Raw genomic sequence first — 14,239 nt, forward strand, 5'->3', positions numbered from 1 at the left:
CCTTAAGAAGTCAAATCAATTATAATAAAGATCAGGAATCTTCAGAAGTTAAAATTAAAAATCTTAATTTGAAATGCTAAGTTTCTTAGTGTCATATATTACTTATTTGAATTTATGTGAATTTAATTAAAATAACAGAGAAAACGTTAAAATACTAATTAATAATAATATTTCGATATTCTCTCTCTCTCTCTCTCTAAGGATGGCAGTATCGAGTTTCCGATGAACCAGAAACGTCCTACATCTTCTCACGAACGCGGTATTATTTTGGAAGGAAAATACATAGATCGTCGAATTCCTTACCTATCGTCTTTACCCGTAGGTTTATCGAGAGGTCCGACTGTGTGCTGCGGAGGTGGCATACTATAGCAAGGTGTCGGCGTGTAGCCAGCTGGGATTTGGTAACCGGAAGTTACGGGACCTCCAGGATAAGTTCCACCACAATTGTAGCCTGCGGTGGGGTAAGGGGTATACGTGTTCCCAGGGTATTCCGGTTGAACGCCTGTCATTCCGTATCCGGGGTGCGGGCTCATCGGTCCATAACCTGAAAGTAACAAATATTTATAATATAATCTTGTCGAATGAAGGATTCATTATTACAATAGAATATTGTATATAAAATGTTTTATAAACATAAATATGAAATTTGAAAGATAAAAAATCCCTATTACATCCTAGTGTCGTTTAATAATAAAAGTTTTAATTCAAATAAAAGGTTTTAGTTTAAACGAAGTTAATATTCAATTCATTCCCCACATATTTACCATTCTTTATTCACTTTTCGGTATAGAGGTATATTTTAAAACTTGGAAATATTTATAAAGCTACGCGGATACTTGTCAAACTTGCAGTTCGGATATATATACATATATCAAACCAACAGCGTTCGGTGAAAACGTACAATAAAGAAACACGGTGCGGTCTAAAAACTGGAGCAACGCGAATACGTGAACACGTGCGCGAATGCTCCGCTTTGGTGAAGAAGACGCATGGCGAATTTCAATTTTATGAAATCTCCGCCTCATTCCTACGTAATCTCTTGACAGGCAACGAGATGCAGTAATGAAGTAAATAAAGAAGTCACTCTTTCACCGTGGAAACAAAAGAACCACGATACAAAAATAAAGATAAAAGAAAACGAGAAAATACGGAAAAGAAAAAGAAGGGGATGAAGCAATCGAAAGCGGCAGGACAAAGGTTTGGTGGCGCAAAGGTCGAAACCGTCCGTTAAGGTCGACGCGTCGCTTGATTAACCGTTGTAAAATCTACGCGTTTATTTACCGGCAAGAATTCATTTCGTCTGCAGTGCAAATAGCCGACGGACGAAGAGCGTCGGTGTACGGGCAACGTGGACGACGCGCGAACACGACGACGCCGAACGAACGAATGAACTCGACATGCCGGCTGTGTGCTCGAATATTTCAATTTCAATAACTACTCCCCAGCGTCAGAGTCCGCACAATATTGGCCGCGCCGGACTTTTGCCGGCTACGTGTACGCGAAATATTGATAATTAACAATGGTCGTGTACCGCCACAGGGAGGTGGTCCGGTAGGAAGGGTGCCGGTTTGGTGCACATCCACGCCGGCGAAAGAGGATGAGAGAAGGAGGAAAGGGGCGGGTATACACAGCGAGAGCAGGAGAAACGACGACAGGGACGAGGGAAATGGGCTGCTGTAGGTTTGGAATGCCAAGGCACAGAGAGACCGAGGAAAATGAGAGTCGGGGCCATAGGTGCCTATTATGGCAGTCATGTACTGTTCTGGCGAATTTTTATTCGACGGTTGTAACCGCGTATCGCTCTCTCGTTCGGTTCCTCTCCCGTCCGACCCCCGAGGGCGTCGAGCTCTTTGTTCTTTTCCCTTGTCCATGCATTTCCTCGCTCGTCCGTTACATGTAGTCAAGCTGACGCGTCGCGTATGTTTCAAGTATATGTGCTTGTTGAAATTTAGAATGCCGAAGACTTTGTTGGATCTATGTACATGTTGGTGTTATCTACCCGTTCCAGGTAATTTGTTTCGGTGTCTCTAGTCAACGCGTGTAACAGCTTCTGTTGCTACGCGATGAAAAATGACGGATTTCGAAACACGAGTCTCATTGGATTTTCTTTGCATTCGATCTCACCACAGCTAGAATTTTTACTGCATGACGCGGAGTAGTGAAGGTTTGAAATTTTTTAATATTATTCGTTTTCGGTAGCGGATGTTTCAAAAATTAATAGTTAAAGAATGTAATGATTTATTACACAATAATCGAAACTTATCAGATTTCATCTTTAAAATTTCAAAAAACATTTAAATCTAAAAAAGATAGAAAAAAGAGAGCACCTTTTATTTTATACCTCCGTTAAAAATTATCATTTTCAATATTTAAATCGTCAATTATTATAAAAACGATCAACAATTACAGATAAAATAGAGATGAGGAATACAATAGAGTCAGGGGTCATAAAGCGTTTCCAAATGATCGATGACGAACTATCTGGCAAGTTAAGTGATAAACAGTGATAGCTCACCAGTGGGATCGCGGTAAGCGTCCATGTAGTGGGAACCCCCGCTGTCTGGGGTGCTTTCCCGACTGTACGCCGTGACGTGCACACCGGGTGGCGGGAAGCCTGGCACAGGCCTGATTCCAGGACCCCCACTGAAATTGACGGGCTCGTTTGCCGTCGAGAAGTCCACGGGCTCGGTTTGCTCCTCGATTGGTCTGGGTGCTGGGAAACCAGGTCCAACGGGAACCGCCACAGCTTCTCCGTGGCCGGTTGGATATTGGGGACTTGGCGCACCGCTATAATCAGATGAAGATGATGTACGATTTAATATCTCTTCCTCTCGTTGTATTCTGGTTGCGTTATGAGAAAAATATTCGTTGAATTAAAATAATTCCAATATTGTTCCGCGTGTATTGAAATGAATGGCCAAATTTGATTTCTAAAGGTTGATTAAAAAGAATGTTTTTGCATAAGAGAATAGTAGATCAAATGATAATTACCTATGAAGCCTGTTGACACTGAGATCAAGGGTTTGTCCTTGAGGACTGGGAACCTGAGGACTTGCAGTCAAATGTGGGCTCGCTGCAGCCTGGGGACTGCCACCTACTGTTTGACCACCGCCATATTGAGGACTGAGACTGTTGGAACCATACGGTGGAGCCTGTAATAATTATCATCGTGTTTTGTAAAAATTTGTACAGTTCTACCTTGGTTTCTTGAAAATCTGTATGTAGATATTTACCTGTGGACTCGTCGAAGTGACGCTGGAGGTTGACAAATCCATTACCGAACCACCTGGGGAGGTTGGAGGGCCACCAGGTTTCTGCATTTGCTGAACTTGCGCCACTGTGACACATTTCACTGTAAGTATAAGATCATTATGAAAAATTGTATGATTGTAAACATTTTCAAGTTTCCAACTAAAAAGATCCTGTGATTTACACGTCCGACATTTCTATAAATTACGAGATCCAAATTATACATCACTTCAGACTGCAAATTTATCATTATTCAGGAAAAAATTTAGCAAAATTAAACATACGTTAACGTTAATTTGTATTCAAACAAAAATGGCTCATGTTCTTATAATAATAACAAAGAAATTCACCATCTTCGGTCTTCATCATCCCAGCAGCCGTAGCAGCAGCCATCGCCATCTGATGTTGTTGTGCTGCAGCCGCAGCTTCCTGATGATATACTCTTTCTTGCTCCTCAGGCGTCATTCCAGTCTGCCCCAGATAATACATATTCGTCCTGGAATGCAACTGTTGCTGCTGCTGTTGCTGCTGTTGTTGTTGTTGTTGCTGTTGCTGCTGCTGTGACTGAATCGGTGCGCAACTTTGTGTATCGTATCTTTCATAAGCGGATGTGGTGCCAGGGTCATACGGTCGATGATTCGCAGCACTGGCTACTGCGTTCTCATATCCCCTCCCGGTTGCGATCTCGTTGGAATAAGTGACAACTGGTCGCGCTATATTGCTCGCTCCAGGATGCATGTAGGCTCTCGCGTGCTCTGCCGATCTGTGATGATAAAGTTCCTCGCTGGTGGTGGCCGCAGCAGCAGCTGCCGCCGCTGCGGCCATCATGGCTGATGGCTCGTACGGAGATCTCTGGGACATCTGATGACTCATCCTCGTATCCTCGACCATTGGCATGGGATATGCGACCGTGGGCTGCATAGGCAGCACGTGATGCGTCGGATGTTGAGTAGGATGATGTATCGTCGCGCCAATAGATCCTCTAGACCCCATGGCGTCCATCGAGGACATCGACGAAGAGTTCGAATCCTGATTCATGTACGAGTCGTACGTTGGCCGTACTGTGGGTGGTGGAGGTGGTGGCGGTGAATTTACTCGACAGGAAGCAGTTTCTTCCGTCTTTGGTACCAGTAAGTCGGTCGTGTTTTGACCTCTGGATGGCAGGGTGTTGCAGCAACTGCCACTCGGCGTCATATTTTCAGTTTTAGGGACTACCTTGGTCGTACGGGATGAGGGATTCTCCTCCGGTGTTTTCGGAGGTTTCACGCTGATACCCGTGCTTTTCGTTGTCGTGTAGTAGTCATAGGTCAGGCTGCTTAGCACCGGTTTTGTGTCCTGCGCCGTGGACCCGTACTGGGAGTAGCTCTTGCTATCCATCGACGGCGGCAACAGGTTCGTACTGATGTATTCTGGAGGAATTCCGGACACTGTCGCGAAAATGAAATGGTTATCACATATTTTTTATTGTTATTAATATCGTGGTGAAACTAGATTGGTATCTTTACTTGGTTATGCTTGCTTTTTAATTGAGGAAAAGATTGAGAAACTTTCAAACGAATGTTTGTGAGTAACATGCTTCTGTGAGTCTAATTATTCTGTATCTATGCATTTTCTTGAAATAGATAAAATATTTAACTTGTAAATATGAAAGTTTAGTTCTTCATAACTGGGTCGTTCAGAAACCATGCTGATAAACTTTGCAAATTAAAATGAATAGAGCAATGACAATTACTCGACAATAGCCACTGACAAAAAATGATGTGGTTTATGTGTACCCTTGAATGTTCGGTTTGGTAGAAGTTCACGCGAGAGCTATCGAGAAACGATCGGAGGATTAGTTTCGCGACAGTCTTGGAGCTTATAAGCCCCGATCCGATTTCACGGAGCGGCTCCATCCGTGGATTTTCTCTTGGGGCGAATTCCAGACACGTTGGAGTGCCGCTGTGCCGCCTTACCTTGAGCCTTGTGTCGTGCCTCGCGTGCAGCCTGCTTATTGGCCGCGGCAATGGGACATCCGGATAGGCTCCTGTGCGTGTTCCGATTCGAGCTGACATGGCCACGGCCGTTGCAACCAGGCGTCGGGCATTTCAAAATAGTCTCATGCATCGCCAGAACTGTAGAGAACCCAGAGACACGTGACGTGGTTATAGAACGCTGCTATTCTCGCTCCACATCTTTTCTTATTACGTTTCGAGTAAGTTATCGCTAGACCATACATACGTATATACGCACACTAAGATACGATCGGTAGCATCGAGCTATTATGGATTTAAGCTCGGTTCTTTCTTATGCGTTGAGTATAATTATCATCTTTGTCGGCAACACGATTCGCTTCTTTCTGACACATTTCGATCGCGTTGGTTTAGCTTCGATCAATGTTACACACGTAGTCAGAGATGTTGTGTATAGTATACAGAGAAAAATTAGAGGAGAAAACAGAAAGTAAAGGAAGAGAAACAAAGAAAAAGAGACAGGTGGGGTACATAACGTCACGGGATGAAATATACACATCAAATGTGTAATAGTACAATCAAGTATACCGAGCGGGTAGAGAGAAACTCAAGTAAAGACATAATCGAGTGACAAAATTATAAGACAACAACTTGCGATTCTTGTGTACCTCGATAGATTACTTGTCGTGTGTTTTGTGTTATATTGGGAATAATGTTGGTCTCTCGTATAACAGATATCGTGTACATGAAACGAGTATTTTAAAGAATCACACAAAAATTAAATTACTAAAACATTTGACATTTATTGATTTTGCTATGAAAATGAACTATGAAAATTTAATGAATATTTAATGTATATTAAAAAATTTCAATGTTTCAATAACGAATCTATCTAAATTTAAATTTGAAATTAATAAAAGATGATGAACATTTTGTGAGAGATGAATACAACTTTGTTGATCCACGATGAATCAATGATCTTTCACCGTTTCGATCACAACGACTTTACTTGTCGTGTGTTCTACAGGATCGGTCGACAAGCATAGTTTGTCTGATATAGGGAACCGTGTCACAAGAGTGTGTAGTCGCCGTTTTAATTATACTCAATCGCACAAGACCCTCCGTTCGGATCCTGCGTGCTTGTACACGCATACCGGCTAGTCTTGCACCGTCCGTGTCTCGAGTTCTCCAGATGTTCGTAGGTACGGCCAACATAACCAAGTTCAAGTGTGGTGATAAATTCTCTACTATAATTAAACTACAAACAGAACGGTAAAAATTAAAACGGAAATGAAATGCAATAAATAAAGCTCTCTACCCCGCAAACGAAAAGCACAAAGAATATAAATAGACAGACACATAGACACATATAGACGGGCACGGTTAAACGAGCCCGTACTCTTTCGTCAATTCGTTCAATGCACGAAGTTGAAGAAGTCCAGTTTTCATTCTTTTTCTCCATTTTTTGTTCCAATTGCTATTAATAAATGTCAACATATTGCGTGTAGACTTTTTACTTTGGTCGAATGAATTTTTCGTAAGCGTAAACGAAAATCAGTATCGATTCGCGAAACTTGTACCGAGATTTGATCGCATAGGTTTAAAGATCTTGAACCCGATTTAAAAGAAACTACTGCTGGAAAATAATTATAGCCGTTCACGATCGTTCTCTCGCCACTCCCCTGCTCCGTTGTCGCGTGAAAAAGGCAGTCTCGCAAAAAGAAGATGCATCTATGTAACTACGATAAGAAGTAAGAGTAATGGTGCCGGTCTGTGACTACTTACTCTCAGGCGTTAGTTTATCCTTCCGTGGACAACCGGATAGGCTGAAATCACAGCAGTGAATTATGAAGCAAGGTCGTAACACACAGGTTTTAGTGGATTGTAAAAGTATGAGGGAAATAACTCTGTAAGAAAGATTTTTACTGGCTGCACAGTGACTGCCAAAAGTTTTCTGCAACTTTATTCTTTTTAATACTCTGAGTGCCATAACTTTGTCAAGAAACCAAAGTTCTAACTTGATCAAATTTTCGAGTATTTTATGTGGAATCTTATCCAGGAGCACCTAACACAAAAGTGACCATATCCTATTCCATATTCAATGACGATCGGATAACATGACGAACAGGTCTACTAGTGTCAATCCTATTTCACTTGGTCTTCCTGTCGCAACGTGGAGGTGTCTAATTGACCAGGGCAAAGTGCAGAGCACAGGTTAATTACCGATAATTGCTTACCTGCGGTGGTGAGAATAGAGTCCGGTCACGTGACCCTGCCCCGTGCAGCCTGGGGTCGGGCACTTGTTGCCCTCTGTAACAAATCAAACCATAGCGAATGGTCAAATTTCGTATGGTGTATCACGATCGCGGAGCAAATGCATTGTATTAACATATTTTGTGAAAATTAATCGTATGAATGGTGAAGAGTAAAATGTCGATTATAATAGTGGAATTATTTACACGTAATAACTTTGAGCTAGGATTAACGATCGATGATCAAAATGTAGGATATGATTAGGGGATAAGGATTCAAATGACTAGTTTAGAAATAACACAGTATAAACTTTATATAAGGTAGAGCGTAATTTTTTTTATTACGTGACAGATTTTCATTAAAGAAGTATTTTTTTTAAATTATATATATCTAGGAATAGAAACATACTTTAAAATATTTCTATTATATAGAATATTTTTATTTTTATATCTATATTGTCTGTTACATCGCGTGAAATGGTCCGTGCGACGTCCTTCATTGTCTGACCGTCAAGGCCCAAGCACCATTAGACAGACCCTCAATAAACCTAAGGACCCACCATAAACCTTAACTTTTTAACTTAATTGTTTTAACACATGTTTTTAAGTTAAACTGCTTGTCCTGAAGGATTTTCTAATCCTAGAAGTGTTTTCAGTTTATGGTTGGTTCTTAGAAAGTCTTCGGGTTTATTAAGCGCCCTTAAAAATCACGGAGAAAGTGGGTAGTCACCTAATGGAAAAAACGAATATTTGTCTAACGAAAAAGCTGGTTTTCGCATAAACAATGTCATCCATGAGCCACGTTGGTAGGAGGCTTCTTCCTCCTATCTTCATTCCTAACGTTGGTCATAACCAATCTGCATCGCGGATCATTACCCTCACTTTCCTGACGAAAAGTGTGAGCAACGAATCCGCGTTCTTCGTTCAAAGGGCACACCCATACCGAGCTTTCCTCCGTAATCACATAAGAACGAACTTCACTTCTTCTACTACACTAGGAAAGTCAATTTGTTCTCTGGGCGACAGAGCAGTCACTTTATCTCTATTCTTGATCTCTAGACTTATTCCACAGTAATGTTTGAGTCAAAACACAGTTCAAGGAACAACAAGAATCAAAAGTCAAGTCAACAGAATCTATAAGTCGAAGACAGTCAATCGACAGAAGATACCTCATCACAGTCGCCAACACGAAAGGTGTCTCAGGTCGTACTCATTCGTAGTTGTCATTTCACATACGCAACGTTGCATCACATTGAAGTTGTTGGATCATTCAAAATATTTATTAACCTGTTAATAGCAGCGTTATATTCACTCAACCACCCTTATTATCCCAAAAGAAATAAGAGATCGAACGATTCGTGGCGTCGATCAGTCAAATCGTAACGGAAATTTACGACTCCCGTTGGCGCGCTTCTTCGAGATCGCGTCTCCCCGCGAACGTCCGAAAGTTCATTGTCTTTAATTTTCCATATTTTCTCCGAATCAGCAAGACCAGTATTTTTCCTATACGGTCCCACATGTATTTCACAACTGGAGATCGTTGACACAACCAGCATCTCTATAAATGAGTAAAATATCGATCCTATTGATAAGAAACGATCGAGTTTGCGGTCTAAAAATCTCGAGCGATTGTTCCGACATGATTGTCGCTCCGCTGATTCTCGGCTGTCAACGATAGAACGTGTCAGTTCCGATGCACTCGGCCATTTCGAATCGAGCATATTGTGCTCTTTAATTAATATCGGTTACGCGCTGCGTAATTGTAATATCGAGCAAACTGAAACTGCGTGTATCGTGCATCGATTCATCGTTTTCTTGCTGAATTTAATGATCGCAACAAGTATGTTTGATTGCGGGTAAATTACGTATCCAAACCGTATGGAATGTCGAGTGAAATGATAGTCGAAGCGTGACAGCGCGATCCGATACGCGGTAAAGTACTGTTACTGTGGTTCGTTTTTGTAACGCCCGAACATTGAATTCGCTGTTCGAACGTTCACTTTCGCTTTGGCAATTGGACCAACCCCGGGCATCGATATTTTAACAGGAAAACACCGGTATGTTGACAAGACGCAGTCTTTTTGTAACAGGGAAAATGAAACGCTCTCCCTTGACACCGGTTTCACGATAATTCTTATTGTGGACTGACTGCGAATGCATGTTATTTACTGTTTGTTGGTAAAACAAGCGTTCCACTTTAATTTTACTATAGTATATTGTATACATTGATGTTTTTTTTAATCACGTAACGTAATAAGAACATAAATTAATCATTTGAAATAAGGTATATTATATTACATCTACACAGTCCAAATGAAGCTTAAATTTATATAAAAATACCTAAAATTGTCAATGACAATCAGGAATGAAATTCTTGATAAATTCATCTGGATAAAAACGCATAGAACAGTAAGAAACTTGATAGACGATATTCTTCGGGAGTATTTACGATGGCAGCATTCAATGAAAATTAACCATCGGATGGACGACAAGTATGTTCGACATCGTGCTGTACTTTCAGTCGACACACCGTGACAGTTACAGAATACGTTTTATTTCCTCGTTTGCCAATACCTATGTATATTTTATATTCCTTGCTCAGAGCATTGAACCTACAGGCAAATAAAGCTTCCTTAATTACGTTCTTTCCAAGTTGAGTGAGAGTACATAGAAACGTTGCAGAAATACTTTAAAAAATATATTCAAAATACAAAAGAACATTTCTGAAGATACTAATAAACAAGTTTAATTAATATTAAGCAATGTTTCTTTAATGTTAAAGTCTTTTTTAGTAATTTAAGATAGTCTAAAGTAAAGATGGCGCTTTAAGGTTTCAACGGAAAACTTTAAATGAAAACGGACAGGCTGTGGCTAACTGTGATACCTTAGATCTCGTCGCGCAAGTTACGCATTTGCGAATAACCACCGGGATTTCTCTGTCCGCATCTAAGTCTTGGGGATTAGCACTACATATACATTCGACCCAATTTGCCCATGAAACGAGGAACAAGCGAGCTCGCATTATCACTATTCTTCGCGGAATGAAAGCGTCAATCTTTCACATAATACTTTTGGATGATAAATCTACTATCGAACTATGTGTACAAATTAATTAAAACTCCAATTTTGTATTAACCAGTGATTAATAAAATCAATAGATAATAAAAACACTGGCAGGAGTATAGTTGTAATCACACGCGAATTCTTTTACAAAATTAATTCATCACCGAACGATCCATTATTGTTCGGCAATAGCACGTCATTGGTGAAATTAATGTTCAGAAACTCTGAGAATTTTTTCCTTCATTTTTTTCCCTCTTGTTTCTCGCTATTCTTACCGCTGTCACGAAATTGCATCGGGGGCATGCTCAAGCAACCTGTACCATCTGTCGTGTACTGGCTGTAACTTAATGGCTGGTATGGTGCACGTCACGTATAATCGTGTTCGTGTTCTCAGGGTGACCTCGCGTGACCAGACAATTACAGGTTTCCAGTACGCTCTATGTAGCCCAGAAGTACCAATCGCTTAGGATGAGACCGTCTACTTCGGCCCTTTCGCTTCCAGCGCGATGTTGATTTTAACAACTATCGCTGAATAATTCTTTTTTATGGCAGCTAAGATGAGATTAGTCCATGCGTTATGGCGGCTTAACTCGCGATAAAAAAAACTATAATCGTAATAATTATATAGCGCGTGGGTAATAGGTTCTTCCTAGTTAACACTCGTTCCACACCGAAACTTTCATAGAGTTTACCAGCCACTAAACATTGCAATTTAGAGTGTGTAATAATACATGTTGAAGATTGTGTCATTCGTGATTGGCGAACTTTTTTCCGTGTACTGTTGATCCTATGCACGGTTAACCTTTATGCGATCAGATAAATTTATTGGAATAGCTTATATAATATCATAGAGTATATTGTTTATCGAAATTTTATTCATAAAATTGGAACAGTAATCTGATAATCGATGTAGATGTGTAGTAAAGTTATTTTTAACCTTCAACGTGTATTATTAGTTAGTAATTAATTATATAAAAGAACTCAAAATTCAATCACACAACAACTCTGATACTGTGTTATTTACGATTATTAAAAAATGCATTAAAAGATTATTTTATTAATGTTGCATCATTTACTATCTCGCAAACGACCGAGACCGCTGATACAAAGTTTACGTGATTCGTAAGATGCTCGTCCATTTCATAGACGAGTTTACCAAGATCACAATCTTTATCTTACGCGTATTAACTCATTTAGTCCTAAGCTAAGGTCAATTCTATGTTTCTTAACCCGAAAAGCTTCCTTCATAACATAGGTGCGTCCGTCACGTGTGTAAGAGGGTTCGAAAAGGGATTCAGAAGGAAACAACCGTAAGGGAGGCCAGCTTTAGGTTAGTTGTAGGGGGTTCCTATGGAGTGAGTACACTTTTATAAACTTTGTCGTGTACTAATCCTCCTTCAGCCTGGATCCCCCCAGCCACCTACAGCCGACCCACGAAACAGCCACCATGACGCCGAGAAACTTCATCAGGCCGTCATTTCGCCTTCGAGAAAGAGAGGGACCGAATCGATCCCTGCTTAGACGATAGCCTGGTCCACCTTCCTGGAAAATTAGATCACGATACGTGATGTCATTAGCGACATACTTTATTCGCAAAACCGAAGGAACAGGGAAACTAAATACGGCAATAGTTCGTCATGTCGAGAGATTCCAGGATAATGGATATTAATGAAAGAAAAATGCGTAAATTTCGCTTTTGAATCGCGAATATGACTGCCTTTCTAGAGTTCTATGGTTAGAACAGTGGGAACAATGAAAATGAAAAATGTCTGCCACTATGGAAATGATACGTGATTTTAATGATTCGTACTCTTGTATGGGTACCGTATGGGTTAAAAAGAAAAATTTCGAGATATTAAAATATTACTAATGCCAAATATTCCTGTATTTGTTGACATTTCGATGTAGATTAAATAGATCAATAAATTAAAATATTTTTAATTTGGCTGGGAGGAATAAAACGGCAGTTTATTCATTTTCAAAGCATAAAAATGTAGACACCACACTTTTATTTTATAAACAAAACGTTTGTAATTCATAAATATCTTATTTTTCGTTTCATTTCGAATAAATTAAAGTTGAATTTTTTGTACTCGGCACCAGCACTCCTATTTCAATCAGCAAAATTAATCATAGTGATCAAATATAGCGTCAGTGATTCACATACCAACTTAATCTATTCATATTACCTTAAAAAAATGTATACATTTGTATATTTTATATATGTATATAATGTGTACATTATACCAGCCCCGATTTTTTTTTTTTTTTTTTGGACATTATTATTACATCTGTACCTTTTTTAAAATGACTTTTCTAAATCATCTTTAAATACTGTCTCTTATTTTGCTAGAAACTATTAGCGAATTACTTAGAACTGTAGCACTTCGATACTTAGAAAACACTTATTGCTAATAAAGAAATAACGAACAATCCCCCAGATCGGTGAAGGAAGAGCGAACGGGATTCCGTGCTTTTTAATTAGTAGCAGGTTAAAAAGCGGCTAAGGGTGGCGGTTGGCCGCCGCCGGCGGGATTAATAAATTAGCCGTAAGGTTTTAAAGCGGCTGGTCGGTACCTAAGCTCGGTAGAAAAGAAAGAAATGGACGAAGAACGAAACAGAGATAGAGAAGAAAAGAACGAAGGGGCAGATAATGGTTCCGGTCAACAAAATGAATACCGGCACGCGCTGTTCTTTCCGGATCTCTGAATAGACTTGTAACGAGTCGGTCAGCCAGACCTCTCTTCTTTTTTCCTCTTTCTCCACGTTTTCCACTATGGGATCCAGTGGCGGGATGGACGAGAGGGTCAGAGAGAAAAGAGGAAAGAGCGGATCCAAAGGGTGAGAACGAGGATGAGTAGCGGGCAGCGAGGGTGAGGCCGTGGCCGAGTGTGTAATTGTGTTATTTTGTTGCCATTTCACGTGAGGGTCACCACGGGAGGTCCAGAGGTGTACATAAACACCAGGATTGTTTTATTCATTCGGCCCACTGCACGACGCGTGCCGAATTCTTTTCTTTCTCCCCTTTCCTCTCGTTTCATGTTGTCGTTTCTCGTCGCTCTCTCCTTCTCTTTCCACAATCGTGCACGCACCGTGCTGAAATCCTAGATACTATCGTGGGTAAAAATTGCGGTTAAACGCGGGAACCGCGTATTCATAATCAATCGATGGACAGATTTAAATGACCACGCAGGGCAGGAGTGAATAAATAGGCGCGTATTTATTTTAATCGACCGATACTGGGGAGCCCTTCCAGGCTTCTTTTAATCATTAAAGAAAGGTGTTAATATAAGGAAAGTATCTTCGTGCTTCTCAATTAATAAGTTTAATATATCCTTAAATACACGAAGATAAATGTATCACGAAACAAAATAGGAACGATGTTCCTCGTAATAGTTATCGAAAAGGGTTGGAAAGTGTAATTATAACGTAAGATGATCGTGGATTCTCGTTCGACTTAGAACGAGATCTTAAAGGCCGAGAAGCAAACGTAGAAGACGAAAGATTCTAAAAAAAGAGAACAGCCCAGGGAACAATCACAAAGTACGTATTTACACACGGCGACGCGCGCGGCCGTAACGCGAGGGTAGAGCCCCTGCGCGCGAGTAAAGGTCCTTTTTATGCGTGCGGTCGCAAAGGCAGCGTAAAATTGAGTTACAGGGCAGTTTATTTTTTTATTAGCCAGGCCAACCCTGCCTGCCGCGCTGTTTCAACGCGGAAAGG

At 40.5% G+C, this 14,239-nt stretch overlaps 1 protein-coding gene across 14 annotated transcripts in view; it reads right to left on the minus strand.

Moving 5' to 3' along the window:
- The window catches only part of LOC138181119 (box A-binding factor), a 310,196-nt gene that overhangs the window by 11,904 nt on the left and 284,053 nt on the right, over window positions 1–14,239 (minus strand). For 13 of the 14 annotated variants that reach the window (XM_069115697.1, XM_069115696.1, XM_069115695.1 and 10 more), the window contains 8 exons: window positions 7,439–7,511; window positions 6,987–7,027; window positions 5,205–5,363; window positions 3,600–4,676; window positions 3,234–3,352; window positions 2,992–3,152; window positions 2,516–2,787; window positions 304–544 (listed from right to left, as the gene is read on the minus strand). In XM_069115697.1, the coding sequence (XP_068971798.1) occupies window positions 304–544; window positions 2,516–2,787; window positions 2,992–3,152; window positions 3,234–3,352; window positions 3,600–4,676; window positions 5,205–5,363; window positions 6,987–7,027; window positions 7,439–7,511 (2,143 nt within the window). The remainder of the gene's footprint in view (window positions 1–303; window positions 545–2,515; window positions 2,788–2,991; window positions 3,153–3,233; window positions 3,353–3,599; window positions 4,677–5,204; window positions 5,364–6,986; window positions 7,028–7,438; window positions 7,512–14,239) is intronic. The other variant, XM_069115698.1, reaches the window with a different exon arrangement.

Source organism: Bombus flavifrons, chromosome 6 (assembly GCF_040668555.2).
Source record: "Bombus flavifrons isolate JBK064 chromosome 6, iyBomFlav1_principal, whole genome shotgun sequence".
Classification (NCBI taxonomy): Eukaryota; Metazoa; Arthropoda; class Insecta; order Hymenoptera; family Apidae; genus Bombus; species Bombus flavifrons.